The sequence below is a fragment of the Bos indicus genome, chromosome 2 (assembly GCF_029378745.1).
Source record: "Bos indicus isolate NIAB-ARS_2022 breed Sahiwal x Tharparkar chromosome 2, NIAB-ARS_B.indTharparkar_mat_pri_1.0, whole genome shotgun sequence".
Classification (NCBI taxonomy): Eukaryota; Metazoa; Chordata; class Mammalia; order Artiodactyla; family Bovidae; genus Bos; species Bos indicus.
This window is the reverse complement of record NC_091761.1, coordinates 135,616,683-135,629,593: the sequence shown is the minus strand read 5'-3', so window position 1 is coordinate 135,629,593 and position 12,911 is coordinate 135,616,683. Positions and strand designations below refer to the sequence as shown.

The following is a 12,911-nucleotide window of genomic DNA, read 5'->3' as shown; positions in this document are numbered from 1 at the left end:
CCTCCTCGCCTGGAGAGGAAGCACGTGCATGTAGGGTAGCTCCCACGCCGCTGCACTCCCCTGATTTTCTCGTCCTGACTCCTTCTCTTTCACACTCCACATCCAAACTGTGGACTCGATCCAATGCAGCCAACTTTTATCCTTCTGTTAATACCCTCATCCAAATCACCATCATTTCTTGCCTAGATTATTGGTGCTGCTGCTGCTGCTAAGTCACTTCAGTTGTGTCTGACTCTGTGCGACCCCACAGACGGCAGCCCACCAGGCTCCCCTGTCCCCGGGATTCTCCAGGCAAGAACACTAGAGTGGGTTGCCATTTCCTTCTCCAATGCATGAAAGTGAAAAGTGAAAGTGAAGTCAGTCTTGTCCGACTCTGCACGACCCCCTGGACTGCAGCCCACCAGGCCCCTCCGTCCATGGGATTGTCCAGGCAAGAGTACTGGAGTGGGGTGCCACTGCCTCCTCCGAGATTATTGCTCCCATTTCTTAACTGATCTCATGTCTATACCTGCCCTCTTACAGTCTTCTCAGCAACCTAAATGACCAGCCACTTCACTCAAAGACTGTGACAAAGCCCACAAAGCCCTTGTAGCAGCCAGAAGGCCTTGCATGTGTGGTGGCTTCTCCTGCATTAAGCTCTCTGAGCACAGCCTCCTTCGTGCACTCCGTTCCAGCCACAGAGGATCCCTCATTATCCCTAGACTGTCCCAGGCACACCTCCGCCCCGGAACCCCCACACTGCTCGCTCTCTGGAATGTTCTTTCCTCAGAGGCCCCCGAGGTCCACTCCCTGTGACCATCCTTCTCCGTGAGTCTCCCCCGACCCCTAGCTGTGGTCTCCCCTGTTCCTCATCCCCTTTACTATGCTACAGTTTTGTTTCAGGAGCATTAACCATCTTCTATTATATTATGTACTTGTCATTTTAAATTATCTTCCCTTATTTGTGGCTCAGCTGGTAAAGAGTCCGCCTGCAATGTGGGAGACCTGGGTTCGATCCCTGGGTTGGGAAGATCCCCTGGAGAAGGGAAAGGCTACCCACTGCAGTATCCTGGCCTAGAGAATTCCATGCACAGTTCAGGGGGTCGCAAACAGTTGGACAAGACTGAGTCACTTTCACTTTTCCTTTATTTGAATTTAATCTCCGTTAGGAGTACGATTTTTGTCTGTTTTATTCACTCATGAACCTCCAGCATCTAAAGGAATACTGGGCACAGAGTAAGCAATCCATAAATATTTACTGCATGAACAAAATGAAGAGACAGCAGAATTAAGTGAGCAAAAGGGCTGTGCCGTCACTCACGGGAAGTCAAGCCTCTGTTTCAAATGCCAGACTCCCCATAACAACGAATTATTTGATACCACCACTTAAACGTTTAAAGAGATTTAAAAAAAAAAAAAAAAACCTCTTCCAAATATTTCTTCTGTTTTAGCAAATGGCCCCACTACCTACCTAAGTGTACGTAAGTCAGCCTTGATCGCCCTTCTCACCCTCCCATATCTAATCCATCAAGAAGTCCCATCAATTTTAACACAGAAATTCAGCGCAGATTCACTCCCTTCTCTCTATCTCCAATGCTGCGACTCTGGTCCAAGCCATCACATGCTCTCACCAGTGCTATTCCGACAGCCTCCTATCTGTTCTCTCTGCTTCACCTTCTTGCCTTCCTTTAATCCATTTCTTAAATAGCAGCAGCAGTGTTCTTTAAAATGTATGTAGGATCACAATACCCTTGGCTCCCATCTACGCCTCAACCCCGTCTATGCCACGCCACCCTTGCTCATCACGCTGCGTCCACAAGGGCTGCTTTCTGCTCCTCCGACACGCCTGTTCTTCACACATGCCACCTTCACCGCCTTCCACTCTGCACCTGTCATGTCTCAGCAGAAAAGGCTACCTCCCTTTCTCATTTCACATCCCATTCCTCGCTTCCTTTATGACTGTTTACCGTTTCTTCCCCATTACAGCATAAGCTCCACGAAGGCAGGACTCGCCTACCTGCATGTAAAAGGGAGGAGGCGGTACCTCAGTGGAAGTGTCGGAGAAGCACCACAGGTCTCTCTCAACTGTAAGAGCCGTCATTGCGACACTCATCACCACCCCCCTCCCTCCAGATGCTCCTCCTCCTATCATTTCCAAAGAAATGCAGGACAACGTTTTGTTGACAAAACACATTATTTCCAACTGCTATGGACTGAGCTGTGTCCTCCCCAAACCCACATGCTGAGTCTGAATCTCAGGGGATGGCACATGAAGATGAGAGCTTTGGGAGATAATCCGGTTTACAAAAAGAGGAAGAGATACCAGAACTCACTCTCTGCTACGTGGACACAGAGCAAGCTGCCTGGTTCTCTGAGAGCCAGGAAAGAGCCTTCACTGGCACCCGGATCTCAGACTCCTAGCCTCCAGAACTGTGAGAAATAAGTTTCTGGGGCTGAAGCCCCCCAGCCTGTGCTACGACACCGAGCAAAACGAGCTGCTCCAGTCTCATGTGCGATATCACCAACCACGCAGGTAAAAAGATACCTGATGCAGGGTGTTCTGCACCAAGCCTCGGCTCCCAACCTGAGCTGCTCCACTGTTTGTCTGATGCTCTTTTCCAAAGCGCAGCACTTGAGGGCGGAACACGGTGGAACTGCCACTCCAGACGATCTTCATCTGCAGATACTCAGGTGCTGGGAGACCTCGCGCCTGGGACCAAGGGGTAGCAGGCAGCACCCTCCCCTTGGGCACCAGCCGACTTACCCACCGCCAAGCACTCGAATGGGTGAGCCAGGCACAGCACGACACACCGACAACTGTGCTTTATTCACAGAGAATCACTGATGTTTGGCTGGGACTCATGACAGCAGAGAGGAACACTTCCTCAGGCAGCCTTCCCGTGGGATTTCCGCCTAAACGAGACTCCCACATGTTTCTGTGTGAGTGCGCTCAGTCGTGCCTGACTCTCTGTGACCCCGTGGACGGTAGCCCGCCAGGATCCTCTGTCCACGGGGTTCTCCAGATAAGAATATTGGAGTGGGTTGTGATTTCTTCCTCCACGGGATCTTCCCAATCCAGGGATGGAACCCACATCTCTTGCATCTCCTGCACTGGCATGCTGACTCTCTACCACGGTGCCACCTGCGAAGCCCACAATCTCACAGGACTCTCGATTAAACTACTGTTCATTTTTTTTTAATTTAAACTAGACATTTCAAAAAGCTCAGTCTCTACTCCCCCCACCAAAAAAGTAGCCTCTAATTGTAGATTAGAGTGATGCAGAAACTAGATTCTTTGAGATATTCTGTTAGAAAATTACTTTTAAACTTTTAGGAGCCAATATGTTTTATAAAAGGGAACAGTCCAACACTGAATTTTTTTAAAAATTCAGATCAGTTATAAAATCTGCATTACAAAGACAGTTATTTCTCTGATACTTCTACCTAGGGGATTCAAAGCCTAGTCTTTAAACTTAGTAGTTAACAACAACAAAAATGCCATGTCTATCTTATAAAGAAAAATAAGGAAAAATAAGCAAAGTAGATGCCAATAGGTTACGAAGGTCCACAACTCCACATGTGCAAGAAAGAGCAACACCCACGCCAAATTGTAGAAGGCATGAAAGTGTTCATTGCTTAAGTCGTATTCGACTTTTTGTGACCCCATGGACTGTAGCCCGCCAGGCTCCTCTGTCCATGGGGTTCTCCAGGCAAGAATACTAGATTGGGTAGCCAGTCCCTTCTCCAGGGAATCTTCCTGACCCAGGGAGTGAACCCAGGTCTCCTGCGCTGCAGGCAGATTCTTTACCTTCTGAGCCACCAGGGAAGCCCCAAAGGCATAAGCTTGGTTACGAAACAGAGAAAGGCAGTATTGGTATTTTGTTACTGGGACGTCAAAGCTACTTTGAAATGGGGCCTGGACAATAAGTACAATGGCAATAAGATGCTTAAGCTAAAAAGAGCCTCTGCATTTTAGAATCCATGATTCTAAGTATTAATCAATGCTTTGTTAAGTGCAACAGGGGTTACAAAGTGCTAGAAAAAGAAATGCTCCAAAGTACAAAGTTCTGAAGGCTCTAAAATCGTCCTAATATTCAAAACATCTTAAAGATTAACACTCTCTCATCTTCCAATAACTGTGAAGACCCCCACGTGCTCAAGCCCAGCCCAGCTCTGCGCGCCTGCTGCCACTCTGTGCTCCCGTCCTGCGTCATCTGTTGCAGAGGAAGCAGCAGCGGCTACAGCGCTGGGAAAGCAACATGCAGCTTCTTTTCATAATAAGATTTTAAGCGCCTGGCCGAGACATTCAGAGCAGTCCTCACAGAAATGCAGGGAAACGTAAAGCAGCTTTCTCAACTCGTTTAAAAACAGGATCTTCTGACTGGCCTGCACACTTCTCCCAGAGAGAGATGGTAACTTGGTCAGAGTTACATGCAGAATTGGTGATTTTTGCCCGGAAATGAAACTCACGTCGCCTCACTCTTAGCCCAGTGCCCTTTCTAATATTCCATCTTGCCTTCCGTTTAGTAATCAAAGCAAACAAGACCTAAATAAGTACGATGAATTGCAACCCTGCAAGGCCAAAAGAAGAGTGTTTGGGAAAAGCTTGCCAACAAGCCAAGCAGGGTGCTTTACACTCAGCGGACTCTTTGTCTGTCACCTGGGCCCTCCAAGCTTGTAACTGCGTTTTCAAGCCACCCCGCTTTGTGAGTGCAGAAACAATCGTGTGTGTGCGCGTTTTTCTTCCCCAAGAAAGGTTAGGTCAAAAGAGAAAATGACCCAGAAGCTTCCTGCACAGATTCTGGTGCAGCGGGATGATGCGGGGCTGCGCCGACTGTGGAATCTTCCCACACCCCTGAGCAGTTAGGAGGAACCAGCAGAGGCATGTTTCACACACTCCCCAAATGCTGACTGGCAACAACAAGCGGCATTCAGAGATCTCAGCCCTGGGACAATAGCTTCTGTCAGTCAGCTACAGTTCTCATGACCGTGCTGCTGCTGTTACTTCAACTTCATACCAAAGAGCATATCGCACCTGTACAAGGACTTGAGAAAGCCACACAAATGAGTTCACACAGCAGTACAGCAATTCTGGCAGGGTACCAATACTGATGATAAAGTATAGTTTAGAAAAAATACCAAGACCTTACACAAGCGTATTACTCTTTAGCGTTTACAAGCAGATTTGACAAAGGACCTGGGGCCCCAGTAATCTGTTCTTGAGACCAACACCAAAAGGATCATGAGTTTCCGTGCGAAGCGAGTTACCTGGTGAGGGGCAAAGAGCAGCATTTTCTCTCTCACCTGAAGCCAAAGGTCGGATCCACTCTTTGCTATTTAGGTCAAGTCTCCAGAGGTCATTGAAGGCAGCGTTGCAACTGCTCTGGGTACAGCCTCCAAACACATACATAGACTGATTAGCGTCGTAATAGCACGCACCTAGAAAGAAAACAAGTGATGAACAAGCGGTGTCTAATTCTGAAGGTACTCTAACACCTTGACTGTGGTCTGTATCTTCCAAAGCCCAATTATTTCGTGCGTATCATAACTGTTAGCAGGTGCCAACCCTTCTACAACCAGCCTCGTGCCTTCAGGTTCAACACTACGTTAACCTTTAAGGACCAGAGAGAAGCCGTGGAAATGTTATCTCCGAGCACACTAAGCAGGTTGCCCATGCTTTACGTAAGACAGCACAATTCTAGCAAGAGCACACGAGAATGCAGATTCAGAGTGTGCAATGAGTGAAATGCCAGCACGGCTCCGTAATCTGAATCTGTATCATTACCCTCACGGGCCAGTGGCAGATTCACTGCTCACAGAGGCTGTCAGTCCTCTCACTTCTCTCCACTCTTCTCACTGCTTTTGCTTTCAAATGAGATGTGAAGAAACAAAACAATAAACATGACTTTATATGAAAGAGAACGACAGAAAACAATTTTAATCAATGCCACAAAGTAACCACACACACGGAACCAACGCAGCTTGGGGACCTCAGAGGTAGTATGGTCCCCAAACCACCAAGAGAAGAAACATGAAAGTCATTAAGCTCCTAGGTGTATCCAAAAGCCACCAAAGCTGACTGCTGCTGCTAAGTCGCTTCAGTGGTGTCCGACTCTGTGCGACCCCATAGACGGCAGCCCACCAGGCTCCCCCATCCCTGGGATTCTCCAGGCAAGAACACTGGAGTGGGTTGCCATTTCCTTCTCCGATGCATGAAAGTGAAAAGTGAAAGTAAAGTAGCTCAGTCGTGTCTGACTCTTCGCGACCCCCTGGACTGCAGCCCACCAGGCTCCTCCGTCCATGGGATTCTCCAGGCAAGAGTACTGGAGTGGGGTGCCATTGCCTTTTCCCATTAAGCTTCTAGGTGTATCCAAAAGCCACCAAAGCGACTGGTTGGTGCTGAATAGAAAACCAACGCAGTAAGTAACACATAAAAAGCACCAAGGTTGGCCTTGCCTGGTGGTACAGCGGATAGGAATCCACCTGCCAATGCAGGGGACAGGGGTTCAACCCCTGGTCTGGGAAGATTCCACACGCTTGGGGCAACTACAGCCCCAGCACCATGACTACTGGAGCCTGCAGGATCCGGGGCCTGAGAGCCCAGCTGCTAAGGAGCCCTGCTCCACAAGAGAAGCCCACGCACAGCAACAAAGGCCCAGCACAACCAGAAGTAAACACACACTTGAAGTAAGTGAACAAAAAGCACCGAGGTCTCTAAGAAACGCCTTTTTAACCAGGTGATTATATGCACCTCACCAGCGGACACTATTCTGAAGGCAAGAGTCAGTGGCTGTGAGAGGGGCCGTTCCCCCAACACCTGGAAGACCAGAGCCAGGGCCTGGACAAGACACGTGGCAGCTCAGCTCCACCACCTGCTTCTCTCCATAGAGCGCATGCGGCCTCTATCCTGTGGGAGAGATGGCTGTGCTCCTCACAGCTCTGCATTCACCATCTTGGGTTTTAGGGAAAAGAGCGGAGCAAAACTATTCATCCACTCCATGCACATGAGTGGGAAAGCCAGACCTCCCAAAGGGAAACTAGGCAAAACAGTCACGCATCACGTAAAGGAAGTGGAAAGGGAAAAGAGATTCAGAGGTTCAGCCCACTAGGGCGGCACGGCTTTGCTGATCATCCACCCATCGGTAGGTCCACCTCAATTTAGTCCACTGTTTTTAAGATCCCTTCTGAACTCTGGCACCATTACTCAAGCTCAGAAAAAGGGAAATGCTGCTGCTATAATTACCTCTTGTGATACACAAACGCTCTGGGAATAACCCTCCTTTTTTATTTTTTCTAAACTCAGCCCACTTGATAGGCCTTTAAGGACTCTCCACACTAGGAAAGCCACATCTGAAAACTGGATGAGTTAAGAGGTAATAAAGGCAATGTGTTCAGTCACCTACACCCCACAGTCTCAGCCAGTGGGAGGAGTGAATCCGAAACATCTGACCTCTAACACAGCACAGTAACAGGGCTACAGACTTTTCAGATTAACAAAGAAATTAAAGAAACTGGAGATATTAGGAAATAAAATGCTGTTTAATCGTCAACAGGCTCACATCTGCAGAACACTTAATTACTCTCAGAACTCAAACATGCTACGATGGAATACGAAGGGTAACATGATTTCACACTTTCCACTACTTTCTTTCTTTCTTTTTTATTTTCTGATAGTGCCATGCAGCTTGAGGGATCTCAGTTCTTTGACTAGGGATTAAACCCAGGCCCCTGCGGTAAAAGCATACAGTGCTAACCAAAGGGCCACCAGGGAATTTCCCCATTGACTTTCTTTGCCTTGAAAATAACTTGCAATCCATAACTAAATCAGTGTTTACATTAACATCCCAATAAGAAAGGCTATTAAGGAGTGTAATCCTCGGAACTCCCTGGCAGTTCAGTGGTTACAACTTCATGCTTTCACTGCCCACAAACTGTGCAGTGTGGCCCCCAAAAAGGAAAATTCTGTGTAATTCCATTGTTCATGTTTCAGAGTTGTTAAGCACTGCAAATAACAATGGATCAAGTTAGATGACATTCAACAAACAAAAAGGATGATTACTGAAGCCACACTTCAGTCTCCACTAAAGCCATTAAGCTTCAAGTATCTTGGTCTTTTTATACTTTCTTTGAACTAGCTACTCCAAACCAGGGCAATTTTAAACGGACCTGACTGGTGCCCAGCATAAGAGAACATTCTACTCCTCTGGATAATTCGGAACCCCAGAACAGAAATTAGCCATGTCCCTTGTCTTCTGAAACTCTAACTGAGGTCCATCATAACAATGTTTGATAAGACAAATCCATGATTTCATAACTAAAACAGTCAGGAGCTCATTTATGTCCCACTATTAGTCAAAGACCAACTCTTGGCAGCTGCTTCCTTCATGTAGTAAAAGAACACAGTGCCTTTATTTTTCAAAGAGGTAGCAAACATTCTGCTGCATTTGGATTGGAAACCTAGCCAGCAGCTGGCCCCGTGAGATCTTCACCACGTGTATTTTAATCCTATACTAAAATAAGGCAAATGGCATTTTCCTGCTCTCTTTGAGCAAACAAAGGCCTCTGGAAGAGGAAGGCACAGCCCAAACTCTATGCAAAGCTAATGGGACTGAAATGACAAGTTTCACACACTGTATTTTCAACATCCAGCAGGCATTATCAACAAAGCCTGGAGAGGAAGAGAGTCAATTTAGGTAGCTATGTTTAGAACTCAGATATAATGAGAATGAGAGAACAGCCATCAATAATACCCTCAAATATTTTAAGCATCCTACTGAACTATGTTTGTCTATTTTTATTTAAGACGCCTACATGGTGGCCTGAGTGGGGGTTGGGGACCCAACAAATTCAATGGGCCTTTTAGAAAAAACTAAGAATTTAAGCAAATACCAGTGCTCAAGTAGATATTTCCTTTTACCAAAGTTCTCCACCCAAACAGAACATTTTCCTTTCAAAACACAGACCACTGGAATGTGCTATACAGAAGTTACTGTTCATTGTACGATATAATTACTCTGCTAAGAAAATATTAATAACATTGAGAATGTGATTATTCCAACTGCTAAATCTCTTCAAATTTTCTGAAACGTGCTTGACCGCTCCATGAACAACTGCTAAAAGTCACACGTCTCAAGTTCAAGTCTAGTAATTCCTATTTGAAGACAAATCAAATATTCACAATTACACACACAGTAAGCAAAGAGTTTTCAGTGCTCTGAATCCTTTTCTACTATACTATAATTCTCTGAAGTTCAAGGTCTTCCAGTTGTTTCATATTTTCCATGGCTCCTGGTAGTCACTAAATGTTCACTGAACTCCAATTTTTGCACTTTCAGAGGTTAAATTCTCTTGTTTCCTCTCTTGTCTCCAGGGAAAGGTCCTGAGGCATTTATCCCATGCTTAGGTTGTCACGTGTCTAGCATCTACAAGCCAGGACATACTTGATAAGGCCTGTAATTACATAACTATGGAATAAGACAGGTTGCTGATCCAGTCTGGGCCTGCTGGCTATTGCAGGAGCAAGATTAGCATGTGTATGGAATGACCTGACCATACATGCAGCCTGAACACCAAAAGGTTTTTCAAAACATAATGCTGGGTACTCAACAGACCCCTATGTCAATCTGAAAGGGACATTCTACCTTAGTCAAGAGTTGCATGTCTGGCCATACAAACACTCATCAAATAACTAGGGGAACTGGCTTCATTTACGTCCCCTGCATTTTCTGTCTTGATTTTTACATAAGAAAGAAGCTCTATTGCTCATATCTTTGTTACACAATTCCATAGAATTAATAGATGTCAACTATGAACCAGGCTTCAGCAATACGTGAACCGTGAACTTCCTGATGTTCAAGCTGGTTTTAGAAAAGGCAGAGGAACCAGAGATCAAATTGCCAACATCCGCTGGATCATGGAAAAAGCAAGAGAGTTCCAGAAAAACATCTATTTCTGCTTTATTGACTATGCCAAAGCCTTTGACTGTGTGGATCACAATAAACTGTGGAAAATTCTGAAAGAGATGGGAATAGCAGACCACCTGACCTGCCTCTTGAGAAACCTGTATGCAGGTCAGGAAGCAACAGTTAGAACTGGACATGGAACAACAGACTGGTTCCAAATAGGAAAAGGAGTACATCAAGGCTGTATATTGTCACCCTGCTTATTGAACTTATATGCAGAGTACATCGTGAGAAACGCTGGACTGGAAGAAACACAAGCTGGAATCAAGATTGCCGGGAGAAATATCAATAACCTCAGATATGCACATGACACCACCCTTATGGCAGAAAGTGAAGAGGAACTAAAAAGCCTCTTGATGAAAGTGAAAGTGGAGAGTGAAAAAGTTGGCTTAAAGCTCAACATTCAGAAAACGAAGATCATGGCATCCGGTCCCATCACTTCATGGGAAATAGATGGGGAAACAGTGGAAACAGTGTCAGACTTTATTTTTTTGGACTCCAAAATCACTGCAGATGGTGACTGCAGCCATGAAATTAAAAGACGCCTACTCCTTGGAAGGAAAGTTATGACCAACCTAGACAGCATATTCAAAAGCAGAGACATCACTTTGCCAACAAAGGTCCGTCTAGTCAAGGCTATGGTTTTTCCTGTGGTCATGTATGGATGTGAGAGTTGGACTGTGAAGAAGGCTTTTGATGCTTTTGAACTGTGGTGTTGGAGAAGACTCTTGAGAGTCCCTTGGACTGCAAGGAGATCCAACCAGTCCATTCTGAAGGAGATCAGCCCTGGGATTTCTTTGGAAGGAATGATGCTAAAGCTGAAACTCCAGTACTTCGGCCACCTCATGCGAAGAGTTGACTCATTGGAAAAGACTCTGATGCTGGGAGGGATTGGGGGCAAGAGGAGAAGGGGACGACAGAGGATGAGATGACTGGATGGCATCACTGACTCGATGGACGTGAGTGTGAGTGAACTCCTGGAGTTGGTGACGGACAGGGAGGCCTGGCGTGCTGCGATTCATGGGGTCGCAAAGAGTCGGACATGACCGAGTGAGTGACTGAACTGAACTAGGAACCGGGTGTTGTGAAAGGTGCACAGGTGTCTGAGACACGGGACCAGAGTGTTCTCAAGTAGACAGGAACCTTGTGGAGGAGACACCATCATTATCTTATCATTTGGCAGATTAAAACATATTTCTACAAGTGTTTCCTCAATTAAATTTCCTAGTAACCTGTGGCACAAACAGAATTTGTTATACACATTTTGTGGAAGTGTGGATTAGAGAAGCCAAGGAACTTGCTTCCCAAGTCTAAATTTCTTCTTTGGCATGTGGTCTCTCTTACACAGATAATTATTGTAAAAGGCAGATGGTAATAAACATTAAGAGGAAGGTATGAAGAGTGCATTAAGGCAGTATAAGCAGAGAAAGAGAAGAGCTTAACCTCCACACTGGGGAATTTGAGAATAGTGTGAAAGAAGGTGGCTTTTGGCTTTGTCTCCTAGATGGGTTTGAGAGGTCAGGGCATTTTCTGTCAATTAAGAAAGGGGGAACATATCTAGGGGCTAAAAAGGAATGGGAGGGAAGGGAAATGAAATCAGGGCATCTAAGCAAAGCCACGAAGTAGGGATATCAGACAAACACAGAATCTTGTGTGGGTAGAGCCTGGCTGTGTAAGGATGCAGCAGTGAGTCAGGCTGAAAAGGTAAGCTGGGGCCTTGAAGGCCACAGGAGGGGACACTTCCACATGCAACGCAGAAAGGCTGAGGCTTTTTGGCAGAGGAGTTATACGGCTGGTTTTACGTCTTAGATTTGCAGTGCTTCCCAGCACGGGGCACCTGTCACTTTGAACAGGTTGGTTCTTTGAGTGCAGGGTCATCCCGTCCACTACAGGACACCCAGCAGCCCTGGTCCTTGCCTGCTAACTGCCTGCAGCACTTTCCAGTCAAGACAATAAGCAATGACCCTGCATATTTCCAAATGTGCTAGGAGGTGGCACGGTCCCCAGTTTTAGAGATGGCTGCCAACAGTGTCTAGACCAGGTTCAGATGAAGAGAAAAGGTAAGAAGACTGTTTAGAAAAGATTTAGGGGGACTTCCCTCTTGATCCTCGGAGAAGGCAATGGCACCCCACTCCAGTACTCTTGCCTGGAAAATTCCATGGATGGAGGAGCCTGGTGGGCTGCAGTCCATGGGGTCGCTGAGGGTCGGACACAACTGAGAAACTTCACTTCCACTTTTCACTTTCATGAACTGGAGAAGGAAATGGCAACCCACTCCAGTGTTCTTGCCTGGAGAATCCCAGGGACGGGGGAGCCTGGTGGGCTGCCGTCTATGGGGTCCCACAGAGTCGGACACGACTGAAGTGACTTAGCAGCAGCAGCAGCCCTCTCGGTCCTGTGATTAAGACTCCACACTTCTGCAGGAGATACAGGTGTGATCTCTGGCTGGGGAAGTAAGATGCTGCAATGTGGGAGGGAGGGATGTGGGGGAAGAAAGGAGGAAGAAAAGACTTAGGAAAGATGGGATGATTAAGTCCGAAGTGTGAGGAATGGGGGTAAAAGGAAAGATCTGAGACAGAACAGAGTCAGCAGGGTTTGACTTCTGCTGTTGAGGGAGGGAGAGGAACTGAGCGTGAAACCAAGATTTCAAGTTTGTATAATGGAGAGAATGACAATGCCGTTCACTAAACTATGGAGAGAAGAAAATTTGGGGGGAACTACGCAATTTGGTGATGGACAGGGAAGCCTGGCGTGCTGCACTCCATGGATTTGCAAAAAGTAGGACACAACTGAGCAACTGAACTGAACTGAATTCTAGGTTCTGCTCAAAATCCTTCAAGAACTAAGAACTTTCAGGTGTACAAGCTGGGTTTAGAAAAAGCAGATGATCCAGAGATCAAATTGCCTACATTCACTGGACCATGGAGAAAGCAAGGGTATTCCAGAAAAATAACTACTTCTGCTTCATTG

General features: G+C 46.4%; 1 protein-coding gene across 2 annotated transcripts in view; it reads right to left on the bottom strand.

Moving 5' to 3' along the window:
- The window catches only part of FBXO42 (F-box protein 42), a 107,321-nt gene that overhangs the window by 31,756 nt on the left and 62,654 nt on the right, over positions 1-12,911 (bottom strand). For both annotated transcript variants that reach the window (XM_070778218.1, XM_019982678.2), the window contains exon 4: positions 5,284-5,418. In XM_070778218.1, the coding sequence (XP_070634319.1) occupies positions 5,284-5,418 (135 nt within the window). The remainder of the gene's footprint in view (positions 1-5,283; positions 5,419-12,911) is intronic.